The sequence below is a fragment of the Zosterops lateralis genome (genome assembly GCF_965231275.1).
Source record: "Zosterops lateralis genome assembly, chromosome: 21".
NCBI lineage: Eukaryota > Metazoa > Chordata > Aves > Passeriformes > Zosteropidae > Zosterops > Zosterops lateralis.
In genome coordinates, this window is record NC_139781.1 from 9,735,618 (window position 1) to 9,762,115 (window position 26,498).

The following is a 26,498-nucleotide window of genomic DNA, read 5'->3' on the forward strand; positions in this document are numbered from 1 at the left end:
CTGTGCAGAGGGCTGTCACAGCCAGGGCTCAGCCCCACCACCAGCTTCATCCCCACCCTCTCCAAGGCACTGGGGGCGTGCAGAGAGCACCAGGAGGACACGGCTGGCACTCAGAGATGTCCAGAATCCTTGTGGCCATCCAGGACTGGGGAAAGGGCAGGCTGGCACACTCAGGGTCCTGGATAATGAGACATCATCCAGGGGCAGGCAGCAGGGTGCTCAATATTGATGTGTACAGATGTTTTTAGATGGAGCTTTAGCACACCCAGTGCTTGGCCAGCCCACAGGCTCTCTATCACCGTTCCCGGAGAATTTCACACCACTACAGCTCTCCAGGCTGCTGCTGGGTGATATCTCTGTGGATCCATGGCCATGTGCTTTGCCACGTTTGGGGAACACTGTGATGGCCAGCAAGAAGATCCCAGGGCTGTCCTCACCACACGCCCTCCCTCACACACAGACGTACCCAGTAACATATATTTATATTATATTATATTATATATATATTTTATATATATATATACATACATTAACAAAGAAGTTGCCAAAAAAAAAAAAAAAAAAAAAAAAAAAAGGGAAAAAACCCAATGGGAAGAACAGTCCTCCCCCCAAACAAAACAGAAGCAGGAATGTTACACATGGAAGGGGAGGCTGAGGGGAGCCAGGAGTCCACACATCCCAAACTTGCACACTGGTGTCACCAGGAGCAGAGGAACCAGCAGCAGCACTCTGAGCCCCCCTCCACGTCCTGAGCAGGGCCCAGAGATGGGGCTGCTGCCCCCCAAACCATGATGACAATTGGGTGGGCTCTGCTTTCAGTACCACAAGAGGACAATGTGGGTGAAAGGGAAAGGCCCCCAGCCCCTACCTGGGGTGTGGGTCTTCCCCAGCCCCTGCCTGGGGTGTGGGTCCTCCCCAGCCCCTGCCTGGGGTGTGGGTCTTCCCCAGCCCCTGCCTGGCCGAGTACGAGACACGTGTAGGGGCCAGGGGATCCCACAATTAGTGCAATTTCATCAGGTGCAAATGCCATGGTCAGGGCTCATGATCTCTGAGCTGAAGATGCTGAGTGTGCCACCCTCAGCACTGCCAGGGCCAGCACCCACCTCCAGTGCCCAGCACCCCCAGCCTGACACAGGATGAGCAGCCCCACGGGATCAGCACACGTGGAAGGGAGGAGGAAAATGGGTTTCCAACACCACAGAGCAAAGCCCAAGCACCACCTGCCCTGGGCCACCTTAATGCCTGAAATCCTTGTCCCCACAATGTCCCAGCCACTCACATCCCCACTGGCCCCAAACTGTGCCAAAGACCCCCGTGGTGACAACAGGGACTGTGTGCTAGCCCAGCTCCTCCTGGCCTCAAATAAATCTGGAGACTGGAGCTTGGCCAGGGGACTCGATGCTTGTGGTTACTGGGAACACTGGTGACAGCTCTCAATAACCAGGGTCTCTGAGCCCCTGGGACAGGCTCAGTCCTTTGGCACAGAGTAAACAGGAGGCTCCACACTCACACCGCCACAGAATCCTGGAATAGTTTGGGCTGGAAAGGATCTTTAAAATGCACCCAGTCCAATCCCCTGGCATGGTGGAGAACAAACCAGAAGTCAAGACTTGGGGTCATAAATTGAGATTTTGAGTCATGGAGCGTAGAGGTGATCTTTGAGCAGGACTCTGCTGTGGGCTTAGAGAAGGAAGATGAGTTTTTGCTGCTGGGACACCAGACAGGACACTAATGGGGGCCTCTGTGGAGCAGGGAGAGCTGCCCAGACCCTGCACTGGGAAGGAGCAGCTGCCAAACCTCTGCACCAGGGGCCAAAGCTCCTCAAGGATGCAGGGCTCCATGGTTACTGAGGAGCTCTCAAAAGAGGAGATGGTGGGCTGCAGGACCCCAAAAATGTATCAAGAGCATGCCATCTGCAGCATGGACAGCCTTAGTGCCATCTTCACCCCCACAGACCACCTCCCTCCCTCCATGGGACCACCAATCCACCACACAACCACTGCCAGTGCTCACTGAACCCAGGGGCTCCAAGCCTTATCCATCCCACCAGGGAAACTACCAAGCCTCAGCCACACAGAAAGTCCTCCCTGAAAAGTGCTGCTCAGTGCTCTGGGTGCCCACACCAGCTGTGAGAGGGCTCCAGAGCCCATCCCTCCTGTCCCAACCTGCACCTCATGGTGCACACGAGCCATTCCCCGACCCACCACGGCACCTCAGGTCACTCTGAAACCCGCCCTGGCCTTTCCAGCCCCCAAGGGAAGACAGAACCATCCAGGTGACAATCTTCCTGGGGAAGAGATGGGAGCCACCGCCAAAGAGCTGCTCCAGCCACTCTCGTGCACTCTGGAGCTCGCCAACAGCAGTTCACTCTCCAGACGTGGTTCGAGGTTCTTCCACTTTCCCACTAAAGTAAGATGGAGCTGGGTGTGGACGGTGCTCAATTCCTCAGGTGCCACAGCAGCTCTGCAGCTGCCAGGGGGCAGCTCTGGCCACCTGCAAACACACTGGCATGGCCAGTACTGCCACAGGGCACGGGCAGGCCTGGGCAGCCTAGTGACACGCTTTCATTCCTGACACGTACGGGGACTCCTGGGGCCGGCAGTTACACTCCTGCTGCTCGGGGTAATCGATGAAATCCGGGGCAGGCAGCCCCGAGAGGATCATCAGGGATTTGTTCCAGATGGTGAAGGTGGGACACACCGGCAGGATGAAGGAGACTTCGAAGGTGTGGAGGTGGAGGGAGTTGGCGGGGTCGTAGAAGGAGAGTGCGTTGTTGTCGTAGTCCAGGAGGATGCCAAGGCGCTTCATCTGCGGGTGCACCTCCACCAGCATCTCCTTGTTGTTGTGCCTCACCACAAAGTTGTTGTTGCAGCGGGAGAAGACCCAAGAGGAGGAGTTCTTCCCGATCCACTCGTTTTTGGGGGCTGACTTGTACGCCACGCCGATGGCATACCTGCAGGAGAGGAGAAGCTGTGCTCAGCACCCTCCAGCCTCACACAGCACCGAGCCCAGCCCTGACGGCCAGGGCACCTCGTGCTTTCAGAGCTGTAAAAGGGCACAGGGTGGGCATCTCTGGCAGAGGCCAGACTGGGAAAGCATCCCCCCTTCACACAGGTGGTGCCTTACCAGGTGGAGGACCCCACCACCACCTCCCAGTAGTGGCAGCCGCTGTCGATGAAGACGTTGCCGGCCGCGCCGTAGCAGCCGGTCCCGCTGAACCGCTCCGGAGTGTGGCTCTTCTTCAAGGAGCTCTCGTCCTTCTCCATCTGCAGCCCGTCGTTGGAGATCTTCAGCTTCTTGTGAGCCATCTTGGGGTCCAGCTTGAATGGCTGACCTGCGGGGAGGAGACACATGGATTAGGATTTGTGTTATCAGCATCACGGTGCAGGGAAGGGGCTTCTTCACATCCCGTGTTCTCAGCTTTGTGTATTTAATTCTGGTTTGCTTGGGTGTATTCTCCCAAACCAGACAAGATGTCCCAGAGCTTCAACCAACCTCCCCTTGTTTGTCAATGGAAGTCCTCAGACTATCCCTGGATTTGCAAATAAAACCCCAAGATGGTACAAAGAAGCCAATTGAGTTCAGGTGGGTTTTGCTGTTGTGTTTTCATGTGAGATGCAGTAAAGGGCACACAGGCACTGGAGAGCATTTCCACAGGGATTCACCTGCTTCAGGACAAAGCAAATGACAGCTGCAGAGAACACCCCAAGTCCTGCCAATACTGTCACCCTCATGTTTTGATACCCAGCATGGGGCATGACCAGCTGTGTCCTCCTGCACTCTCCCACTTTTGGCTACAGACACAGAGTCCCAGCGAGGAGAAACACAGAGACCACCACGGCAATGGGGTCTTGAGCCTGGGCTGGGGACCCCCAGAACAGCCAGGAAACCCTGCAAACACACAAGGAGAACCCCAGGACAGCCAGGAACTTCTGCAAAGTGCTGCAACATCAGCAGCAATTGCAGCTGCAGAGCAGAGCTCATCTGTGCCATGCTCTGTTACCTGACTGCAGCTCGTGCTGCTTTTCCTCAGAGCCCAATTTGCTGAATAATTGAGTTGAGAAGCCTGAAAGTAAAGCTGCAAATTGGGAGTGACCTGCCCCCTCCTTCTTCTGGCTGCTCTGATCTTCCTGCCGTATCTTTTCCTGGCAGTAATGCAAAGAGACAAGCTCTGAGGAAGTGAGGTATAAAAATACTTGGCTCCATCAGGAGAGAGACACTCACAGCTCTGTTTCTGAAGGCAACCCCTCGCTAAGGTCAGTGTGAAGGACTGGAGCCCAGCCCTTGTCACTGGTTTGTGCAGGCGTGTCCTGGAGCAAGCACCCGAGCTGCATCCACAGGCAGTGTGTGCGATGGGCAGGCTCAGAGGGGTCACAGAGTATTTCAGAGAACACAGCCAGGCACCTGCTACCATCAACCCCCTTCCCAAAATATCACTCCAGCACTGGGAAAAAACATAAATTTCACAGAGGTCATGACAATCCCAACCTCAACCCTCTGGCATGGGAGCTGCCAGAGGAGGAGGAGGTTCTGAATGCAGCCTTCACCCCCTGCTCCCCCAGCACCCATCACCAGCCTCTGTGCCCCCCAGTCACTGTTCTGCAGCCCCCAGCCCTGCCCTGCAGAGAGCTGAGGGTTGCAATGATTCCTCTCATCATTAACAATTCCTCTCACCATTAACGTCTCCTCTCATCATTAATGTGTATCTCCTGGGCTGGTCACTCAGATTACCTTTATCCCACAAATTCAGCTTGCTGGGATATTCCTGACAGCCTTTTGCTGCTCATCCCTGCACGAGGCTTGGGAGCTGCAGCTGTTTTCAGGGCTGGACACAGCCAGCTCACCCCTGGGGCATTTATCAGCTGGATCATCCCTCCCTGCCCTGCAGAGCTGGAGTGAGCAGAGCAGAGGAAATCCTGTCTGGCACTGGGTGTGTGGGAGCAAAGGGGAGGCAGCCAGGAGCAGGGTCAAAGTCAGTGGAATGCAGGGATGGAGCCAGGCAGAGGGAGGTGTGTGCTGGAGCTGCATCCCCACCCTGCAGGATCCCAGAGATCCACCCCACTCCTCTGGACCTCATGGAGGGGCTCCTGCGCCCATCCCAGGGGCTCACCAGCTTGGGATGCTCCTGTCACCCACCCAGGGAGACAGCGAGGTCAGGCTGCCCTGCTGCTTTACATAACAGCTGTGGAAATAACTGGAATGAGATTCCCAGGAGCAGGAGACGACATCCAACACTCAGCTAAACCCAGGAGCAGCAGCCCACCCCAGGGGGGTCAGTGCAGGGGTGCCACTGGTGCCGCCAGTGCCCTGCAGCACAGCAGCTCCTGAGGGCCTCACTCCTCTGGCTGGGGGGCACAGGGATGGGGCAGAGCAGAGAGGGTGGGCAGCTGGTGACTGGATTTGGCTGCAAATGTGTGGAGAAAGGAGGGATGGATACGAACTCTGCTCCCAAGGATGCTGCAGGCACCCACCACGTTCTACCCAGAGAGCAAACAGAGCTGCAGGGACACAGGGACACAAAGCCAGCCCTCCCTGCATTCTGTCACTCCTCTCTGCCTCCAGTGGCAGTGTCCCTACTTCCACCAGCCATCCCAGATGCCACCTGTGGGGCACAGGACACTCATGGAGCGTGGCTGCCAGCACCATCCTGACCTCCCTGAAGACATCACCAAAGAAAGAAACAAAGGTGCAGCACTGTACTGCTGAGTCATGGGAAAGCCATAAATCCATCTATATCCATGAATCTTTTCACAGAGTCCTTGCTGGGAAGCTTCTGCAGGGATCATCCTGCTCCTTAGAAACACCTGCACTGACATGATTCAGTCAGCAATAGTGACCCTGCAGCCCATTGCTCAGACATCAAACCCACTCCTGACATCCCACAAGGGATGTGGGTGGAGTCATCCTGTAGCACACTGAGGTCTTGCCAAGAGATGCAGAAATCAGGAAAAGGTGGAATTGCAAGGGAAAGTAAGGCCAGGATGCAGTGGCTAAGGCAAGGGCTGTAAAACCCATTTCCCTGCACTTTATTTATGGCTAGAGCTGGGCCTGTCCCTGCATTCCAGCACTTCCAGCAACTTCTGGACACTCGCTCCTAAATAAGTCCTGCTCAGGCCTGGCCTCAGCAGAGGATGGTCTCTGTGTCACAAACCAAACCTGGTCTCCCAAAGGTCCCCTGTTCAGGAATGCAGAGTCAGTGCCAGCACTGACAGCGCGGATCTGCGGAAATCGATGTGTCCTGACACTGACCTTCTGGCAATGGAGAGATCTCCCCAGACATCCCTTCAGGAACAGAACAGGCTGGGAAATATGCTAATGGGCCGCTTCTGCCCTAAGCTGCTGACACTTCCACCAAGGTTACAGCACTGGGAGAGTGTGGGTGTGATATCCTCTGGAATATTGTCCACTGGAAAAGGAGAAACCCTGGTCCCAAATACCAGCAGGAGGAAAAGCCAGTGGGGACCTGCTGGGGCTGCAGCACAGGGCAGCAGCACCACTGGACACCCAAAGGAGCCCTTGTCCCCTGAGGTTGGTCGCAGAAGGAAATACAGCAATATTTATTATATCCATATATATGGCTAAATCAAACTTTTATGAATTCAGAAGTTTCCACAAACACAGATGGCAGAGGAATACCAGACTGGTGGCAGAGAGGGATGTGCCCCTCAGTGCCCCATGTCTCTCCTGCCCAAGTGGGAAGTGAGGGACAGGTCCTTGTGGAAGGGGCTTTAGCACACACAAAACCACAATCACACATAACCCGTGCAATGTCTCAGGTGGGGCTGCCCCAGGTCTCAAACATGCAAGAAGCTGCTGCAGACACATCCCTGCAGCAAAGGGGGCTGAACACCCGACTGGAGTCTGATCAAACCCAGCCCATCCCCAGGCAGGAGCTCTCAGAGCTGTGCTGGCAGGTCTGGTGACTGACACTCAGCCAAAATCACAGAGAGCAAACCCTGTGCAACAGGAGCTGCCACCACGGCCATCCATCCTCACCCCCAGCTTCCCAAGCCACACATTCCTCACTCCCAGAGCAAGTGCCTTTCAAAGCCAGGGAAGCACCAAGAAGCAGCAGCTGCAGGAGGGATAAATTTTTAATGAACAGGCGGGTTTGGGTTGGAGTTTGCTCCTCAGCAGCTCCCTCAGCCCCACAGCCTCAATGTTGTTTTTATTCAGTTTATTGTCGCGCGAAGAATAGGAGGAGGTAGAGGTGATAAATCATTATGAAAGCCTTGCTCAGGCAGAAGCAGCTGTTAGGAAAGGGACAGATGGGAGGGCTGTGCTCACCAGGACCCTGGAGAGACATGCAAGCACTGGGAAGGCACAGGCCTGGGGCAGGCAGGAGCCTGGAGAGCCAAGTTATTCCTCCCCCAACATCTCATATGGTCCCTCCCATGTCACCCTTCAGGCCATGGGTGCCAGTGCTTCTACTGCCTTTGCTGTCCTTCAACAGAGAAATGTTTCCCACCACAAACCCTGGAGCTCTGTCTGTGCCAGGACAGGTCTAGCTTCACTCCCCTCAGAGCTCAGCTTTCCCCAAACCTTCCTTGGCATCCCCAGGGCACTGGGAAGAAAAACTTCTGCTTTGTGTGTAGCTGCAAAGCCCCATCCACCACCACGGAGACATTTTTCAACCTTATGTCTCTCCACATCCCAACCCTCTGCAGGCAAAGCCACACACAAGAACACAGCTGTTCTGTGACTCCTTCCATCAGCCCCACAAAGCGCAGGGATGTAAAGCCACCACAAGAATGGACCCTAATAACCTAAGACCCCAGGGATGGGTGCTGACAGGAGCAGAGAGCTGATGGGAGCCCCTGGCACCACAGGAGACCATCCCTGAGGCAGAGAAGGAACAGAGACACAAGGGGAGATGCGCACTCCAGTGATTCAACACCACAGTGTTTCCATCCCCCTGCCAGCCCCTGCCTGCACACAGGGAGCACTCGGCCATACCCTGGGCCTCCCAGTGCCCAGAAAACTCTCCCCCTGCACCTGGCACAGCCAGCTGAGTGCCTGGGCACCTACTGTTGGTCTTGAGGCGGGCGGGCTCGCTGTTGCGGCTGCCCGCCTGGTTGATGGCCTTCACCAGGAAGATGTAGCGGGTGCCGCTCTGCAGCCCGTGCACCGTGTAGTGGTTCTGCTTGATGTTGGGGACGATCATCCAGCTGTCCATGGAGTTGTAGAGACCTGCAGTGCAGGAGAGGGGCAGAGATTTATTCCCAGGGAAAGGCAGAATACGAAGCCCCCAGTGCTGTTAATGCAGAGCTCACGACCGCGTGTCCCTCATAAGGATTTACCACCTGCCTGGGAATTCAGAGTGTCTGCAGGGAAATTTCCAGAGATGATAAATCCCAGCAACACAGAATTTTTTTTTTTTTGTTATCACACAAAGGCAACGTTGGTAAGGCAGGGCCAGGCCTGCAGTGCTGGCACCTTGGGATGCTGCCATGGGAAGGGATGGGGAAAGGGTGCAGAGAAAGGGAAATTCAGCCAGCAGCATCTTCTGGCCTGGGCAGATGGCAGAGGAAGCTGTTGGTGCCTGGGAGGGAGTGATGGTCACCACCATCCCACCACCACCCCACCACCACTGTCTCCCATGTCTCTGCTCCCACAGGACACCCTCCCTCCTGCTCCAGGGCCCCACCGTGCAATCCCAGCAGCAGAAAGGGATGTATTTGCACCCAAATCCATGTGTTTGCAACTGAATCTTGTTCCTGCCCAGTCCTTAGTGCTCCAGAGTGGGAATTAATAATCCATGGCTAAGGGAGGCCGATGGTTGGCTCCCTGAACAGACTGCTCTGCAGAGTGGTTCACAGAAAATGAGCTCCCAGTGAAGGGATCCAGATGCTTGGAAATCATTCAGGAGGCCGAACTCTTTCTGGAAATGGGAAGGAATGAAGAGTCCAAGGACCGTGGAGATGCCAAGCTGACTGCTGCAGTGATTTGCAGTGTCTGAGCTGCAGGGCCTGGCATGTGTGGAAATGCAGTGGTGTACCTCACGTGGGGTGACACAGCGTTCCAGGAAAGGGGAAAAGCCTTACATGGTGCCACTGAGGCTGTTCCTGCCACCAGCACGGCTGGGATGAGGATCACCTGCAGCTGCCATGAGCACCTGAGCAGCTGAACTGGGGGACAAGGATGTTGTGGGGCTCAGGGGAAACCAGGGCAGGTATCCCAGCACAGGGGCAGGGCTTTAGGCTGAAAGAAATAAGGAAGCATGAAAGTAGCTGGAGACTCCCTAGATCTGGTGAGGAGTGCCCTGTGAATCTGGGGTGACTGGAGGGGGGGTTTCAACATGTTTAGGGCCGGGAGGCAGCAGCTGGGAACACTCCACACACCACTTTTGCAACAGCTTCCAATTCATTTACCTTTGGTGGCTGGCTCAGGCACAGGACAAGGCCAGGCTGCAGTCCCTGTCATCCTGAATTTGGTTTGGGATACACATGGGAATGGCCGAGGGGCACGGGGCAGTGGGATGTGAAGCAGAAAATAAAACAGATGTGATGCTGATTGCAGCCTGCACACAGAGCTGCTCTCGTTGGAGCACACAGCCTCCAGCCTGGCCTGGCTGGTGTCACCTTCCTGCAGGAAGGACCAGCTGGGGATGTTCCATCGGGAAGAACAAGGTGGCTGAGAGATGGCAATAAGAAGGACTTGACCTTCCAAGTAGGTTTCTTTTGCAAAACAACCAAGTAGGTTTCTTTTGCTTGGCCTTGAAGACCAACCTCCTCACTCCTACCCTCGCCAAAGCTTAAAAAAAATCCTTTTTATTGTAGCATTCATCATCCATAAAAACGTCTGGCTCTTGCCAAGCTCTTGGCTTTGATGGAAGCATGAAGGGGATGGGTTCCACAGGCCAGCTCTGCACACCTTGGAAAGGTATTTCCTCTCCTGGTCAGGCTCCCAGCTCCTGCTCAGTGTTCCAGTGTCTCTTCACACGGGTTCAGCCAGGGTTCACATGGTCCCATCACCCAAACTGTGCTATTCCAAGGGACAGTAAGTTATTAATTTTCTTCCCAGGGGTTTAACTGATTTCTTCACTCCTCCTACAAAGAGCAACCTGGAGATTGCTGGCTGGCCAAGGAGGACATCACTGATATGTGACCTGCCAGCTCCTCCAGCACCACCCTCACTGCTCCCCACCCTCGTGGTGCTCCTTTCCTGTGCCAGACCCCAGAGGTGGGCAGGTGCCTCATTCCCAAGGCCCTCAGTGTGTGGGACTGCAAGCCATGTGTGTCCAGAGTGGCATGTTGGGAAAGGTGAGAGCCAGATCCTTCCTGGCATCATCCCAGGGCAAGGGCACAAGCTGCAGCAGGGGAAATCTTGAGTGGAAAAGGGCAAAACCCTCCTAGATGAGGGTGAGGAAACACTAGACACTCCATCCCTGGACAGTCCTTCTTCCTCAAGGAGCAAACCCTGAACAACCTGCCAGCCCAAACTGCACAGAGCTGGCACAGGGACCTTCAGACATCCCTCCCTCCCAAAACACTCAGTGACACCAGCAAGTCCCCATCCTGTCTGCAGGGGACATGGAGCTGGTGGCCATCCAAAAGCAGAGGCAGAGAGGTGGCTGAGCTCTCCAGGCTTCCAGAGGACAAAGTGCTCCAGCTGGGAAGGAGAGGAGGGCCAAGCAGGGCGGGTCTGGCTGTGGCAGCACTGGCACCTGACGGCCTCCATGGAAAGGAAACGCATCATCTTGTTTTGCAAAACACGGGCAAAGGTTGGGCCAGGGCTGGGGAGGTGAGATCCAGCTCGGAAAGTCACTGGGAACTTTCTCTGGCAGCTTCCTGCACATTTCAGAGTGCACTGAGCAGCCTTCCGGAGCCACGACACCGCGGGGCTGGAGCCAACTCCTTCCACCCAGCGGGACAGACTGACAAACACCCGCTCTGAGGTTCCCTGTCAGCACTTCTCACACTGGCAAGAGCTGCTATAGGAAAACCAGGAATAAAACTTTCTCACAAGCCAATCAGTAATTCTGTCCTCAGCCCTCAAATCAAATCCCATCCCCGTGAGACAAATCTGTGGCAGTGTGGAAAAACAACTAGGTGAGGCAGTAATTTTAATGAAGAATTACCTGGAAATATGCCTCAGAGCTGCTCCAGAGGGTTTTGTAAACCACGTTAGTTATCAGCCACAGAGCAGGCAGCACTGCCTGGTGTGTGATCCCAGGGACACAGATCTGGGAGCTGGGAGATCAACAGGAGCCTCCAATGTTCATGATCTTCATCAAGGCAGGGCTGATGACACCTCAGAGTGCAGACCAGAGCACCTCAGGGATGGCCCCCAGCACGGGAGGTGTCCCCTGCTCTGATCCACCAGCCCTTGGCAGATCCTTTGATGCTGTTTCCTCCACAAACACTCAGCCTTTAAACCCATTGATGAACCTGAGAATCTTTTCCTTACAGAATCCCAGTATGGTTTGGGTTGGAAGGGACCTTAAAGCTGATCCAGTGATGCCCCAGCCACGGGCAGGGACACTTCCCACTATCCCAGGTTGCTCCAACCTGGCCTTGGATGCTCCCAGGGATGGAGCAGCCACAGATTGTCTGGGCTACACGGGTTTCCCTGCTGGAGGGGAGGGTGAAGACTTACTGATGAAGTTGGCCTGGCCAGTGAAGATGGTGTACTGCAGCTCGTAGGAGCTGACGCTGAACTCGTCCTCGGAGATCCAGTGCACAGTGATGGTGTCGTGGGAGGCCGTGCAGAGCTCCTCTCGCACTGACGGCGGGTTTGGTGCTGTGGGATGGCACAGAACACAGATCTTGGTCAGTCTGGGCTTTCCTTCCTTAAAAACCCAGGGATCACGTTAGGACTGGGATGGGCTTGTAGCAGGAGTAGTCTCTCAACACCAAAAAAATCCCTCATTTATCTGTCATTGTGTTTCACACTGAACTAAACTTTTTAGTTGAACAAGCCATGCAGAGGTCAGAGCACGGGGTTTTCACTGCTGCTCCACCAGGTCTGACACCTCCACCCTGAAATAGGTTGAGAAACCACTTCCAAATCCACCCATCTCCCTGCACTGGTTGTGGAATAAGTATTTTATCCCATAACTGATCTGGACATGCTTGTGCTAATTTTTAACTGAAAGCTGATTTGCTTCATGATGCTAAAATCACAACTGGGTGAGCCAGGATGTTCTCAGTTCCCCAGAGCTGTTGTCGATCCCTCCAGTGCCCCAGCACAGGCTGGTCCCAGAGCCCTGAGGGCAGCCATCAGTCTGGGCTGGAGCATCAGGGCAGGACTGAGGGGCCACTGATGTCCTGCCCACCAGGGTTCATAATTCAGGACCAAGTGACCCAGAAAAAGGGAAATGTTAAAGCACAGTGTGTCTTAGAAGTATAATAATTGGTTAATTCATCATTCCTCCTCTGTAATCCTTATGGACCCTTACATAATCCTTATCCCTCTTGCATCCTTATGGATACCAGCTTCCCCCACCAGGTCACGGAGAACAAAAGTTTTAATCTTTCTGGACTCTTCTGTGGGTCCTCCAGGAACTGCAGGGTGAAACAGGAGGCTGGGGACATGTCACTGTCCTGGGGCAGCACAGGCCCTGCTCTGCCACAGCTGACCTGGTGCTTGTTACTGGTTAAATCCTAAAATAGATCTGCCAGCCCTTGGTGGAGCACAGGGCAGGGGGGCTGAGGGGAAGACACTGAGTGGGGCACACCTGAGCACTCACCTGTTAGATAATCCAGCCCCTCCAGCAGCTTCTTCTCTCTGGAAAAATCCAAAGCGAAGTTTTCAAAGGCATCATTAAAATTGATATCTGGTATCAGGACTTGCGAGGATGCAGTTGCCATGGCGACCCTGGAAGGAGGGAAGGAAGGAAGGGACCATCAGTACAGAACAGGGCGCACGAGTGAGGCACAGGGATGGGGGCAGCCTCACTGTGCCTCGCCTGCTGTCAGGAAACCAGCCTGCACCTGCAGACCACTGTGCCCACCCAGGACAGGTGGGGACAGGTTCCCTGAGAGAGGGGGGGCTCCATGCCCAGAGTTTACAGCTTGGACTGGCCCCTGAACCCCCTTTGGATTGGCATTTCCACCACTTTCCTACCCCAGGGAAGGGGGCTTGCTCCCACAATAGTGTTAGAACCTGCTGTCAGGAAACCTGCACCTGCAGACCACTGCACCCACCCAGAAGGATGGCCCAGCCTGGGGACAGGTTCCCTGAGAGCAGGGGGGCTCCATGCCCAGGCTTTACAGCTTGGATTGGCCCCTGAACTCCCTTCGGATTGGAATTTCCACCACTTTCCTACCCCAGGGAAGGGGGTTTGCTCCCACAATATTGTTAGAACCTGCCAGGCAGCACCTGTCCAGTGAGAGAAGGGAACCAGACCCTGGGGGGGTTTATTTGAGGACAGCACAGTGGAGGCTGCAGGGATGGCTGGAGATCTCCGGGGAAGTGACTGGAGAGGACTTGGTTCATGTCTGGGCAGGGATCTACAAGCAGCAGCAGTGTCCTGAGCCCAGCCCACCTCTCAGCCACGTTTCTGGCAGTCTGCAGGAACCGTGCGTGGTCGTTCTCCTTGAGGATGTGCTCGGCCTGGTTGATGAGCACTGTGGAGCGCTCCAGGCACTGCCGGCAGTTGGCGACCTGCTGGGCCAGCTTCCTCAGCTTCATCACCTGCCGGGGAGAGGAGACAGGAGTCAGTGCTCAGGGCCTTGGGAGGCATAGAGGGAACTCCATCCTGGCCAGGGGATGATCATGGCGAGCAAGGAGCAGTGAAATGGCACAGCAATGTCCCAATGGCTCTGGGGAGAAAGTAGAGTAAAGAACTTTCTGTGTTAAATTTTGCTGGGAGTGGGAAAGTCCCAGGGCACACACAGCCTGTGCCTGCTCTGAGGGTCCCATGTGTGATGGACATTGGAGAGCAACACATCCTCTCTCTGTTCCTCCCATGCAAATCAATGTCAGCCCTCGTGCCAGCCTGCCATGAGACTCCTGCCAGTCACTCAGCACAGGGCAAGGGAACCTCAGGAACAGGGGAAGCTTTACAGAGCTGATGGAAAACATCACAGTCACAACTGCTGAACTGAATTGCTGAGTGATCAAGATATGAATGAGGGAATCTGTATGTTCTCCCCTCCCCTTCTCCCAGGCTCCACACATCCGTTGGGCCATTTGTCAGGAAAAGCAGGGCAGAACAAATGGAAGACCAAATGGCAATCCAGCAGAAAAACAGAATTCCTCGCTCCTCAGCTGGAGCACTTCACACCAGCCACAGCCTCTAGAGGTTACTCCTTTCTCCACTGCTTCTGCAGAGGGTTTGGGCACTCATCTGTGCCCCTTGCCTCTACCCAGCTGCCAACTGTAGGAAAACAACACCCTGGAGCTACCAGGTCGTTCTAAGCGTGGCTGGAACTGGACAGCAGAGCCTGGAACAGTCAAGGGAGAGGGTGGGAAGAGCAAGCAGACAGACAGATGGACTGGCAGACGGTACCGTTACATAAAATATGTTCCCTGGAGTGGTTGGGGTAGAAGCACAATTTCCAAGCTCCCAGTGCTGCCAGGGTGTCCTGGAGCCATGCCAGTGGCTCTTCTGCCTACAAATGGAGTGGGACCCACTCCCAAACTGCCTGGGCTGCATCTGCATTTGGGGCTTGGCCACAGTGGTGGGACCCCAGTGCTCACCCAGACTTGGTGAGAACAGCAGTGGGGTCATGCAGGCTCCCCTGGACCCTCAGAGCTACAGCCCTCTAGCCCATCACTGCTGCACGTGGAGAGCCCAGAAGGTGAGGCTGATGTCAAACACCAACAGCTGGACAGCTGCAGAGCCAGCTGAGGGCTGCTGGGGCTGCAGAAGGGCCCCAGGGAGGCAGGGCAGCACTGTCCTGGGACAAACATCCTTGCTGTGATAAGCACAGCACAGGTGTGAGATGGAGAAGTGGCATGGACTGCAGGGGGATTAAGACCACCAAAGACACTTGAAGCCTCTGATCCATTTCCTGAAAAATCTGGAAGAATGGACTGTGTATGAGAACTGATTTGTAGAGAAAGAGAGAATTCCTCAGGGCAGGCAGAACTTATCTATAAAAAGGATGCACAGGCAGTGCCCCCAGGACCCTGGACACCCTGTTAACTGGATTGATGCTTGAACCAGGATTGATGATCTGCATTCTTTCTTTCTCTCTCTCCTGCTTTAATCCACCTCCCTCTCTCTCTTCCCTTTCACCCTCCCTTCATCCAAAACGCACCACTGTGTGCTTATACTGGGAGACCAGTATATAACAATTTCCATGCCAAATAAATTATTTCTAATTGTCTAATAAAACTCAAAAGCTTTTGCTGACCCTCTGACATTTGTCATTCCTTTCAACCATGAGCATCTATGAATCTTGGGTGCTCCCTTCCCCTTTGGGGTGGGATGCTACACACAGAAACCACCAGGAAACACCGGAAGAAAGGTCCAAACACTCCCACAAAGATGAGGGTGAGAAGCAGCTCACCCCCAGCTGTGCTGCAATGCAGAGCGTGCAGCCTCTGCCCTCTCTGCAGCACTGGACTACAGTCCTTCAGTATTAATTCCACATTATTCTATTAGAACCAGAGTGGGTGAAGAGCCCTGAGGAAGCTGTCTGCAGTGATCCAAGCCTCTGCACCAACTTGTCACGCTAACCAACACACTGTCCCTCCTCCAGTCTCAGCCAGCACATTCTCTGTCCTTGGCAGAGGAGCCCTGGGACAGCAGCAGTGACAGATACCTGGAAATGGGGTGGCACAGAGGGCAGACCCAGGGGACACCCAGAGGTCCGGACAAGGAGATGCTGCCCAAAGCAAACCCTTCATGGCAAGAACACACCCTGGTGCAGCCCCTTTGCCCGGGGGCTGGCACATCCCAGTGTCACAGGAGTGACAGACCCTGGGGCAGCCACCCCGTGGGCACAGGAGGGGACCTGTGACCCAGGACACACCAGCTGGGACCCCTCACCTTCGTCTCCTTGATCTTGACAGCGATGACCTGCTTGCGCTGGCGGATGATCTCCATCAGCTCGTCACACTCCTCCATCAGCTTGGCCTCGTGCATGGCTGTGTTCACCTGACAGGAACAGCAGCACACGGGGTTGGGAGGGACACAAAACACACAGGTGTTGGGAGGGACACACAAAGATTTTAGGAGGGACACACAAAGATTTTAGGAGGGACACACGACCCACAGCTGCTGGGAGGGAGACACACAACACAAAGTTTTTAGGAAGGACACACAACACACTCTCAGGGCTGTGCTCACGGTGTGCACACACAGAGTGCTGTGGGGGCACAGGCAGAGGTTTCAGTTCTCTCAGGGCAGACCAGCACCCATGGGAGGATGGACAGGACAGGACAGGACAGGACAGGACAGGACAGAGGGAATGCACTTCATGGAAGAGGAATCAAGCCCTAGCACTTCATTAAAGCACACTACAGGACAGAAATAAGTTTCCCTCATTTTATGCTTCCCAAATCCCTCTGAAACAAGACAGCCTTGAGTGAACCACATTTTTTGCTACAGGATCTTTTTTTAAACCTGGCCAGCAGATTATGCAACACTGGAGTGGGAGACAGCTGATGGTCTGCAAAGAGAACTCACTCCACTGAGGAAAAACAGCGGAAAATCTTCCCAATCTGCTGCATGTGGTGGGGGCTGGGAGCAGCCCTCCAGGGTTTGGAGCCTGCAGCAAGCTGCTCTGGCAGAGCTGTTGTGGCAGAGCTGCTGTGGCAGAGCTGCTGTGGCAGAGCTGGCAGCATCCTGGTCCCTGAAAGCTGTGTGCCCACAGGGATGGCTGTCACCCCGACTTCCCAAGAACACAAACCTGGATTCCCTCTCTCATTCAGCTTCTGGGTCACAGGAGGGTGAGGGAATATGAGGCTGAAGGCTGTGCACAGTAAGGGGCAGGAAGGAAATGTTGGGCCAAGGGACAGGAGGGAAGGTTGGGGCATCTCAGCTCAGCCCTGGATCCATCCCTCCAGCTGCTGTCCCATGGTCCAGCTCAGGCTTGGAGCTTTCCCCCTCCAGGATGGCAACAGGACAACATAAATCTGTAACCATCCATAGCCCACATCTGAAAACCTGCCAAAGGCAAGAAATCTGCTCTTGACCATATTCATGTTCTGGGGGGCTGAAGGCAGGTGAAGTTGCAAAGGAGACCACAGTCCCTTTCCCAGTTGCCTTCTGCTAAAAAATAATCATTTTCGAGGCTGGGGTTCCCCCAAGGGGCCAGCAGAGCATGGAGGGGAGACTGCAGACCAGCACTGGCAAACCCCTGGCTCAGGAACACCTGGACACTGGCCAAACCACTGTAGGGATGAACCAGCTCCCAGGTAAATGCTGGGTTTGGGGATGAAGACTCTGCTATGGCTGCAGGAAAGCTGGGCAGCTTTTAGTTGTAACAAGGGAGAGAAAAAAAAACATTTCACCCACCTCAGTGGTGGGGGAGAATGTGCTAGGAACAACAGTCCTGGAATAAACTCAGCTCTGGGAAAAGCCTGCCCTGCACCTCGTGGAGATGAGGAACAGACTATCAGCCCACATCTAAGCCTGACACACACACAGGCAAATCTCCTCCCGCACACCCCCACAGCCTGGGGATGGAGCAGAGGACCCCATCCCACCTCCACAACTGAGTCTGAGTTTCTAATGCAAGATGCAACCAAAAGTCTGTATCCTATTGCCATCTGCTAAAAACAGGTGGGGCAGTGTTTCTTTATCTCTTCCATTCCTCACAACTCCTGGAGATGGGCCAGCTGTTAAAACCAGGAGATTCTTTATCTCTTCCAATGCCCATTGTCTCTCCACTTGCAGTGCCCTTCTCGGGGTGAGCCCCTGGCCCTCAAGGTGTTGGTGGCACCATCCTCTGGACACGTGATGAGATTTACATTGTACATGGGGATTGCATGTGCCTGCCTGTGTGCCATGTCTGCAAACAGCTCAAAAGCAAAATTCCCTGGAATCAGACTGATGGGCACCACGGATTATTTTCTGCTCCACAGTTTACTGTGCTCTCTGCAAAGGTGCCTCCGAGGGCCTGGCTGTGCATCCAACACAGCTGGGAAATGCTACTTGAATTGTTATTTCAAGCAGAGCATCTGACAAAGCTGAGAACTCCCAAACTCTGTCAAAAAAGGATAGCTCAGAGGTCTCAGACTCCGAGGGCCAGACAAAAATACCAAACATCTTTCAATTCAGCCTATATCAGATCATTTAGACATTGGAGCTGGATTCAAAGGAAGGGGTTTGGAAGGACATCCAGCCACATCCCTGCTCCATCTCTGGTTGGTCTCAGAGCCACAGCACGGCCCATCAGACCAGCAAGGGCTGGTGACTGTCACTAGAGCTCTTCAAGGGCATCCCAGCTCCTTCTCTCTCTGCCACACATCCATTTGCTATCTGTGTTCCCAGACTCTGCCCAAATCCACTGAGCCCTGGGGAAGAGGAAGCCCAGGGGAGACAAAGCTCCAACAAAGGCATTCCTGCTGCAGAGTGATGCACAGGCAGAGAGGAGCAGGACAACACCAGTGACACAGGCAGCCAGCAGTGCTGCAGAGCCAAGGGGGGTTTTTCTGCTCCTCATTTTGGCTGGAAGTTCAGAGCACCTCAGCCCCCTTTTCCTTCTCTTTGCACATTGTGACAGTGGCTGCCAGCTGCTGGAGGCACACTTGGCCCTGCTACCCTCACAAAAAGGGTTTGTGCACTCACTTCCTCTTACCAGACCATCAGGACATTATTGAGGAAGGCAAGAACAAAGCACTGATGCTGCCTGCAGAAACCACAGGGCTTGAAGCACCACACGCCGGCTGCTCTGAGATGCAGGTAGTGAAGGACAAGCTGCAGTTCCCTGAGCAAATCCATCAGAGATGCTTTGCTGTGGGCAAACAGCTCCTTCCAGCACAGGAGGATCCCTTGTCCTGCTGCAGCATCCCTGCATCCCCCTGCAGCATCCCTGCATCCCGCCAGGGCATTCCACCACAGCATCCCTCTGTTTTATTGGCAACATCCCCACATCCCACCACAGCACTCCTGCATCCTGCTGGGCCCATGGGATGGACTGGGGAAGTGCAGGGGAGGCACAGGAACTGCACACCCCACAAGGGGTGTCGAGGGTGAAGTAAACAACTGTTGTGTTCCCTCAGGAACTGCCAAACTCCCCCTGTATCCATGGCTGTGAACCCAGCAGCAGCCTGGGGTTCAGTCCTGTGGGAAGCTGCTGGTTCAAGGAATTGCTGCATGCTGGGTGCCATTTCACTGGCTCAGTGTCACCTGGCTGAGCCCCGTTTCCACACTCGGTTTCACTCAGTCTTCCACCAAAAGCAGCTGCAGGTCCTCCTGCCTGGAGCCAGCTCTGGAGCCAGCCCATCTCTCTTTTCAGTGGCTCCCAATTGTGCCAACCCCTACAGACCCCTGGGAACCATCCCCGTGTCCTGGAGTTACCACCCACACTCATCTCTGCTCCCAGGGGAGCCCCAGGAAAGGACTCTGGGTGGATTGCCCCCCTTGAGCTGGGAGCTGTCCCGGGTACCTCCCCCAGCCCCTCCTGGCCCTCACCCACCTCCACTTGCTGGCAGATCTGTATCAGCTTGGCCATCTGGTTTTCCAGTTCGCTGTTGCGTTTGACCAGGTTGGTGAGATTTGTCTCCAGGGTTTGCTGCAGGTCCAGAAAGGGGAGAGAGAGGAAAAATACAGAGATCAGCAAAGCTGGAGTGTCCCCAGTCCCCTGCCAGGAACTGAGATCCTCTGCCACCCAGCACACTGCCTGAAGGAGGGATATTGGAGTAACTTTGGGCAAGGGCTCTGGGGGTCCTCAGCAGCTCCTGCCCCTGCCAGGGGGCTGTGACATGGGGCTGAGCCCACCAGTGTCACCCTGGGGTGTCACCAGCTGGAGAGGACTGCGGGGTGTCTGCCCTTTGCCACTCCTTGGGAGAGCAAATTTTGACTATTTTCATCATCAATTTTGTTCTGCACAGGGTGAGGGAGATGAACAAGAGCCTAATGAGCCATGGGAGAGAGAGGGATGTCTTCTCTGCTGGAGCTGCAATGGTACAGGCAGGGAGAGCTCAGCTGCACTGTGCTGGCCTTCAGTGCCCAGCCACGCTGCCCTTTGCTCACCAGAGCAGATCTCATTGCAGCCAGCAGATCACAGCCAGTGGATCTGGGCCAGAACACTGAGCACTGGAGCGTGGGCAGTGCCATGTAAACGTGCCAGCCAGTTCCTCTTGATCAGGAAGTCCTGACCAGGATTGTGACCAGCAGATCACAACCCAAGAGCACAGGGATGCCTGGGCCTGCTTTGGTGCCCACAGGGAGAAGGAGGGGATCCAGTGAAGCACAGATAAAGACCCCATTTGAGGGAATATCAATATCCCTGACCATGGGGGGAACACAGTTTGTGGGTGTTAACAGTTTCAGAGACACAGCATTGCCTGTTTCATGCACTCTGTGAAGGGGAATGCTTTGTAACAAAGCACTCACTACCTGTTGTCCATGTGCTCTAAGGGGAATTCTTTGTAATAAAGAACTCGCTACCTGTTGCAGCGCTTGTCAGGAAATGGTATCCCATTAATATTTTAAACTCCAGAGCTGGAAGAGGGTCCCTGAGGTGGTTCATTCACCCGCAGGTAGGAACTTCAGTCTGAGGCTTTCATCTGACTCCAGCAGAGCCATAACCATGGCCCCTCTCCACACAGGTGGGTAACTGGGGGCTGCTGAGCCAGGAGAACTTGAATCAAAGGCACAGAGCACAGGCAGAGCACTCACTCCTGATAAAACACCGCCTCCTAAAATACTCCAAGCTCATCTGCAGCCCTGAAAATTGCTGGCCAAGGCCGAGTAAGGCAGAACACAGGAACAGGCTGGAGAAATGGAATAAAATCCAGGGAGCCTTGGTTATACCAAAAGGGTTTGCAGAGTGAAGTTGGGATAATGGCAAAGCCCAGCTGCTCCCGCCCCCCTCTCCTCACAGCCCAACATTATAAACATCATTTCAGTACAGCAACTAACATTTCACTTGCTAATTACCTCCCTCGTCACCAGCGTGGCTGCACTGAGGTTTGAAGCTTTGAACTCACACCAATCTGCTTTCATCTCCCAGGGTGTGATGGAGGGCAGGGCAGGGGGCTGGGGTACAGCTTTGAAGCACACGGGCCCACACCCCGTTTGCAGCACACCAAGTTTTCTAGGGGATGGCATCACTTCTCCCATCCACAAACACACACAGATCCTGCCCAAGCACCAATCCCTTCATCACAGATCTCTGTGGCAATGCTAAGGCAACTGGAGGTGCTAAAACTGGTATCAGTGATGGTTCCACAGCCTTTGCTGCGTCCCTGCTCTTCACTGCACCCACAGACCCTTGCTGCCAACCCTTCTGCATCCCAGGAAAAAACACAGATGGAATGTTTCCATCTTTTTGACAGGCTGAAACAAATACAATGGGCTTGAAGCCTGGATCGCACCAGCCGGTTATTTTGTAGGTGTATATAAATTACAGCAATTACAGGGGTTGGGTTTTAATTGCTTTATAAAATGCCCGTCATTTCCCCAAACCTCCACCTTCTGTCCTGAAATACAAATGGGTGATTTCTCTACAACTCGGGAGAGAAATAAGAAAAAAGTGATAAAACTTGAGCAGGAGTCACTGGTGCTGCTTGGGGAGAAGGGCCTGGATCACCAGGGGATAACAGGACCAGAGAGGGAAGTGCTCAGGCACCTTGGGAGGCACTGAACCTCCTTCATCCTGAGTGCCAAAGACCCACAGGATCAAACCCTCCCATGACTCCAAAAGAGCAGCTCAGCACCTGCACCCCTTTAGCTACCAGTGACCAGATGTACAATAAATCCATTTCCACCCAGCCAGAGGAAAGTAATCACACAGCACTGGCCTGTGCAAGCACCAATGCTCATGGGTAGGTTTGTCACAGCCAGGGCTCCCAGCCACATCCATCATGAGCCATGTGGTGGGAGTCACCTGTGCTACCTGGGTGTCACACAGTGCTCCAGCTGTCCCCAGTGCCCAGCCTGGGGTGGCACCTCCCCTTCACCTCACAGAGTAATCCCAGCCTGACAAGACCTAGAGCTGGATCCTGCTCACAGTGGGGTAAATCCACCGTTTCAGTGGCCACACTCCAATCTGTAAATGGGATGAAAGAAGGGAAGGAACTGTCAGGAGCCCATAGGAGCAGCTGTGCTGGGTGGAGCAGGGCTGGGGACAGGCAGGCAGGTGGGATGCACGCTCCTCCACACAGCATTCCAGCGTGAGCTGCATCAGCACTTACTGTGCCTTGTGTCTCCTTGGGAATTTAAATTGAGGAGAGAAAAACTAAAGCAGAAAACCCCGAGTAAACAGGCTGAGCTGAGCGTGGGATTTGCAGCCGCTGCACAAGCGCTGCCGAATCAGCACATCCTGCATTTGAGTCTTGTCGGCTCTTCTGCAGCATCTTCTCCTGGGCTGAGCCAACCAGCATCGCCCAAACCTGCCTGGTTTTGGGGGAGCAAACCTGCTGCTTGTCCCACCTCATGAGCTAAAAGCACACTCCAGATCTGTCATGCAGCTGCCTCACCCATGGGGAGGTGTCACTCGTACCCTACTCCTATGGGACACCACTACCAGAGCCACACATCTCCAGCATTTAATTACACCTGCCTTTCTGGGGTACACCTCAACTGAAGAAATGAGAGGGACAGAAATGGCTGTGGGTAAAACTTGCTCAGCCACCTGCTGATGGAGCGACCCAGGGTCTCATTCACCTCCTCCCAATGCTTCACTCCTTGGCCTCTGTTACTCAGAAATGTGAGCAAATGTTCCTGCTCCTACAGGCAACCTGAGGGGCAGGGAGTGCCACTAGTTCTCCTGTAAATCAAAGCTGTCCTGGAGAAAAGTCACAAGGGGGGAAAAGTCACACAAATTAGTTTAATGTTGTTGTTTCTCCAAAGTCACTGATTAGTTGCAGACGTGGTCTGAGCGTTGTTTTGGCAAGGTTTGTGTCTGGCTGCCTGGTGCAGCTCCGGAGTGCACATTCCCTGCTCCTCGTTTGTCCCTGTGCTACTTAACAGCAGCAGGAGACTTTGCTTCCAAAAATATTCCTTCAGGCAAAATACTTTATGAGCCCGAACACCTGGAAGTCCCTGGCACAGCCACTCTCCTCACTGCAAGGAGAAGAGGAACGGCTGGCGGTGGTGGAGAACCTCTGCTGCTGGAGCTGAGCCACACACACATCCCTCGGAACGAGCTGTTCCCTGGCAAGCCAGGCCAGGCTGTTGTGGGAATCAACACACACAGGTAACCAGGGTGACACCAAACCACAGCGGAAACGCCAGGAGTAGATGGATTTTATTACTTTACTAAACAATGCTGGGCGGCACAGACACAGGGATGGACTCTGCTCCTTTAGGCTCAGCCCATCCCACAGCCACAGACACACAGGGACACTGCTCTGACACTGCTGCTTTAGGCTCAGCTCAGCCACAGACACAGACACAGACACACAGACACACTGCTCCTTCAGGCTCAGCCCATCCAGCAGTCACAGACACATGGGGACAGTGCTCTGACACTGCTCCTTTAGGCTGAGCCCATCCCAGCAGCTACAGACACACAGGGATACAGCTGCTTTAGGCTCAGCTCATCAGGCAGCCACAGACATACAGGGATGGACTCTGCTGCTTTAGGCACAAGCCCATCCAGCAGTCACAGACACACAGGGACACACTGCTGCTTTAGGCTCAGCTCAGCCACAGCCACAGACACATGGGGAGGGACTCTGCTCCTTTAGGCTGAGCTCATCCAGCAGCTACAGACACATAAACACACTGCTGCTTTAGGCTCAGCTCATCAGGCAGCCACAGACACACAGGGACACTCTGCTCCTTTAGGCTGAGCTCAGCCACAGACACACATAGACACTGCTGCTTTAGGCTCAGCTCATCCAGCAGCCACAGACACACAGGGACACACTGCTGCTGCTTTAGGCTGAGCTCATCCAGCAGCCACAGACACATGGGGACACTGCCAGCTCATCCAGCAGCCACAGACATACAGGGAGGGACACTGCTCCTCCAGGCTCAGCCCATCCAGCAGTCACAGACATAGAGGGATGGACTCTGCTGCTTTAGGCTCAGCTCAGCCACAGACACACAGGGACACTGCTCTGACACTGCTCCTCCAGGCTCAGCCCATCCCAGCAGGCAGAGCTGCCTGCCCCAGCAGATCAGAGAGCTCTGTGCAGTTTATCACAGGGCTGTGTTTTTTAAGATCACTCTGTCTCCCAGCAGGAGGCTCCAGCATGTCTGTCAGAGCGTATTACCCCTGCACAGGAATTCTACTTCTCAAAACAGGCAGAGAGGATGAACAAAACTCGGCGTAATAAACGGAATTTTCCCACACTGATGATCTTAGCGTTCCCAGATGCAAGGTCACTTTGAGCAGAAGTATTGCTCCTCACCAAATGTCCTGGTTTTAACCCTTTCCTCCCAACAGCCATTTTCCTGGCTAAGATAAGAAAAAGGATGGGAATAAAGCTGCTGATACCCTCCCTGTTAGTGGGTGACCAGCCCTTCTCCTACATCCCAACTGTGAGGCTCCACCAGAAAGTCAGCACAAGGCAGAAGCCCGGCAAAGCACATTCCTGCAGTTCCTGGAACTGGAAGGGAAAACCAGGAGCTGCCCAAAGAAAAGCTCAGCTCCCACACTTCCACCAAACACACTTCCAGCAGAGGCTGGTTCCCTTAATTTCTGTGACAGACAACACAGCAGCTTTTGGGTGTCCCCTCTCCTGCATCTTTCCTTATCAACCAACACATCCGGAGACAGATCTTGACCCCTATCTCCAGTCCATGGAAAGGCAGGACATGGGGCAGAGCATCCCCCAGGTCCTTCAGTCTTTACATCCTTTAATCTCTCCAAAGCTGTTCTTCTCTGCTTGGATATTATCCTGATTTTTCGTATCATTACAGAAATATTGAGAACTGTTTAAATATTTTATTAAATTCACCCTGACTTTGATAAGCCAGTTTTCATTCCTGAAGTCACCTAAACACGGTCTGCTTGTCGGAGCTGTCCTAGTTAAACACTGAGATTTTACTCCCCAGCTCAGGCCATGCGTTTTTCAGCTTAGAAGAATGTGATTGTCAGACATCTTATTATGCATGCTACATTTGCTATAAAAAATTTCCCAAACTACAGAGAGCCCGGAGTGTATTTGTGCACTTCCCACTATTTTTATTTATTCCTTTAAAAGGACAGTGTGGAAGGAGAAGATTTCCAGCGCTGCAAGCAATGCCTTTTTTTCCAGGAATTTTTCTCCAGTGAGTAATTCCTGGTTCCTTCCAAAGCAGGAGTTATGGAGGGGTCATTTTCTGATGCTCTGCTGTAATAACCACCACAGCTGCACAGCCTGAGGGGTGGGAGGGCTGGGGAACAGCCCCCAATTCCCCCCTCTGAGCTCACTGCAGGATGGGTGATGGTGAGCAAACAAAACCAGTGCTGGCAGCAGCCCCAGAGGTTCCCACCAACTGTCTCCCCACACCAGCCCCAGAAAACCCCAGGGGTCATTTTGGAAGGAACCCAAGAAGCAGCTCTGCTGTCCCCAGTGGAGCTGAGTGCTGCTGGAATTCCTGCTTCCCTGAAAAATCCCTTCTGTCAGAAAAGCAAGCCATTAACAATGATCTTATTTTATTGTGCCTTGGTGATGAAACCACAAAAATTGGGGAGAGAAAAAAAAATGAAAGAAGATGCTGCAGATGCCCACCTGCTCCTTCAGTCTCAACCTTCCAGCCTCTCAGATTTCTGTCTCTCCTGGGCAGCAAAAGGGATTTATTTGTCACCCTTTTGGGTCACTGTGGCCTTGGGGATGATGCCCAAAGCCTCCCTGCACAGGAGAATCACTCTGTGGAAGCTGCAAGGTGGCAAGTTCCTTTTTCTTTCTGCTGGAGCTGGAGGATCCAAGTGGTGGCAGCAGTGCAGGTCCTCTCCCAGACCCTCAATGTCCTGAGGACACCCAGGTGAACTTCCACATCCTGCCAGGTCTGGGGTCTGCAGGACCCCCAGGGATGGGTGGCTCACAGGGTGGAATGCCCAGAGAGCTCCACCAGCAGCTCTTCAGGGGAGAGAAGCCCAGCAGGGCAAGGCCGAGTCACCCCCAACCCTGGGAAGGCAGAGACTCCAAAGGACAGGCACAACCCACAGCCTGAAACACAGAGCAACAATCTCAGGGGAAGGATTAGAAACCAGAACACGCCTGGTGTGTGCCTGGAGGAGCTGCCAGGAGGCAGAGGGATAACCAGAGGACAAACCAACAACAACAACAACAACAACACAGCTCGAGCAGAGACCAGACCATGAGACACCTGGAGAGCCCCACATTTGAGGACTCACTGCCAGGTGTAACCAGTGCCCTGGCACTGCTGGCTCCAAAGCCAAAGCGAACAAAACCCTTTCAAATATAAAAGATGGATAATGCTTTATTCCATAGATATGTATATCCCTCTTGGAAGAGCTGGCTGGAGGAAAGAAGAT

The 26,498-nt window shown here is 54.0% G+C and overlaps 1 protein-coding gene across 2 annotated transcripts in view; it reads right to left on the minus strand.

The window, feature by feature from the left end:
* Positions 1–351: 351 nt before the first annotated feature.
* MID2 (midline 2) overlaps positions 352–26,498 on the minus strand; it is a 58,322-nt gene continuing 32,175 nt past the window's right edge. For both annotated transcript variants that reach the window (XM_083876290.1, XM_083876291.1), the window contains exons 3-10: positions 19,539–19,634; positions 15,944–16,051; positions 13,490–13,638; positions 12,692–12,819; positions 11,599–11,742; positions 8,029–8,190; positions 3,127–3,334; positions 352–2,953 (exon numbers count right to left, since the gene is read on the minus strand). In XM_083876290.1, coding sequence (XP_083732416.1) covers positions 2,551–2,953; positions 3,127–3,334; positions 8,029–8,190; positions 11,599–11,742; positions 12,692–12,819; positions 13,490–13,638; positions 15,944–16,051; positions 19,539–19,634 — 1,398 coding nt within the window. In that variant the 3' untranslated portion in view covers positions 352–2,550. The remainder of the gene's footprint in view (positions 2,954–3,126; positions 3,335–8,028; positions 8,191–11,598; positions 11,743–12,691; positions 12,820–13,489; positions 13,639–15,943; positions 16,052–19,538; positions 19,635–26,498) is intronic.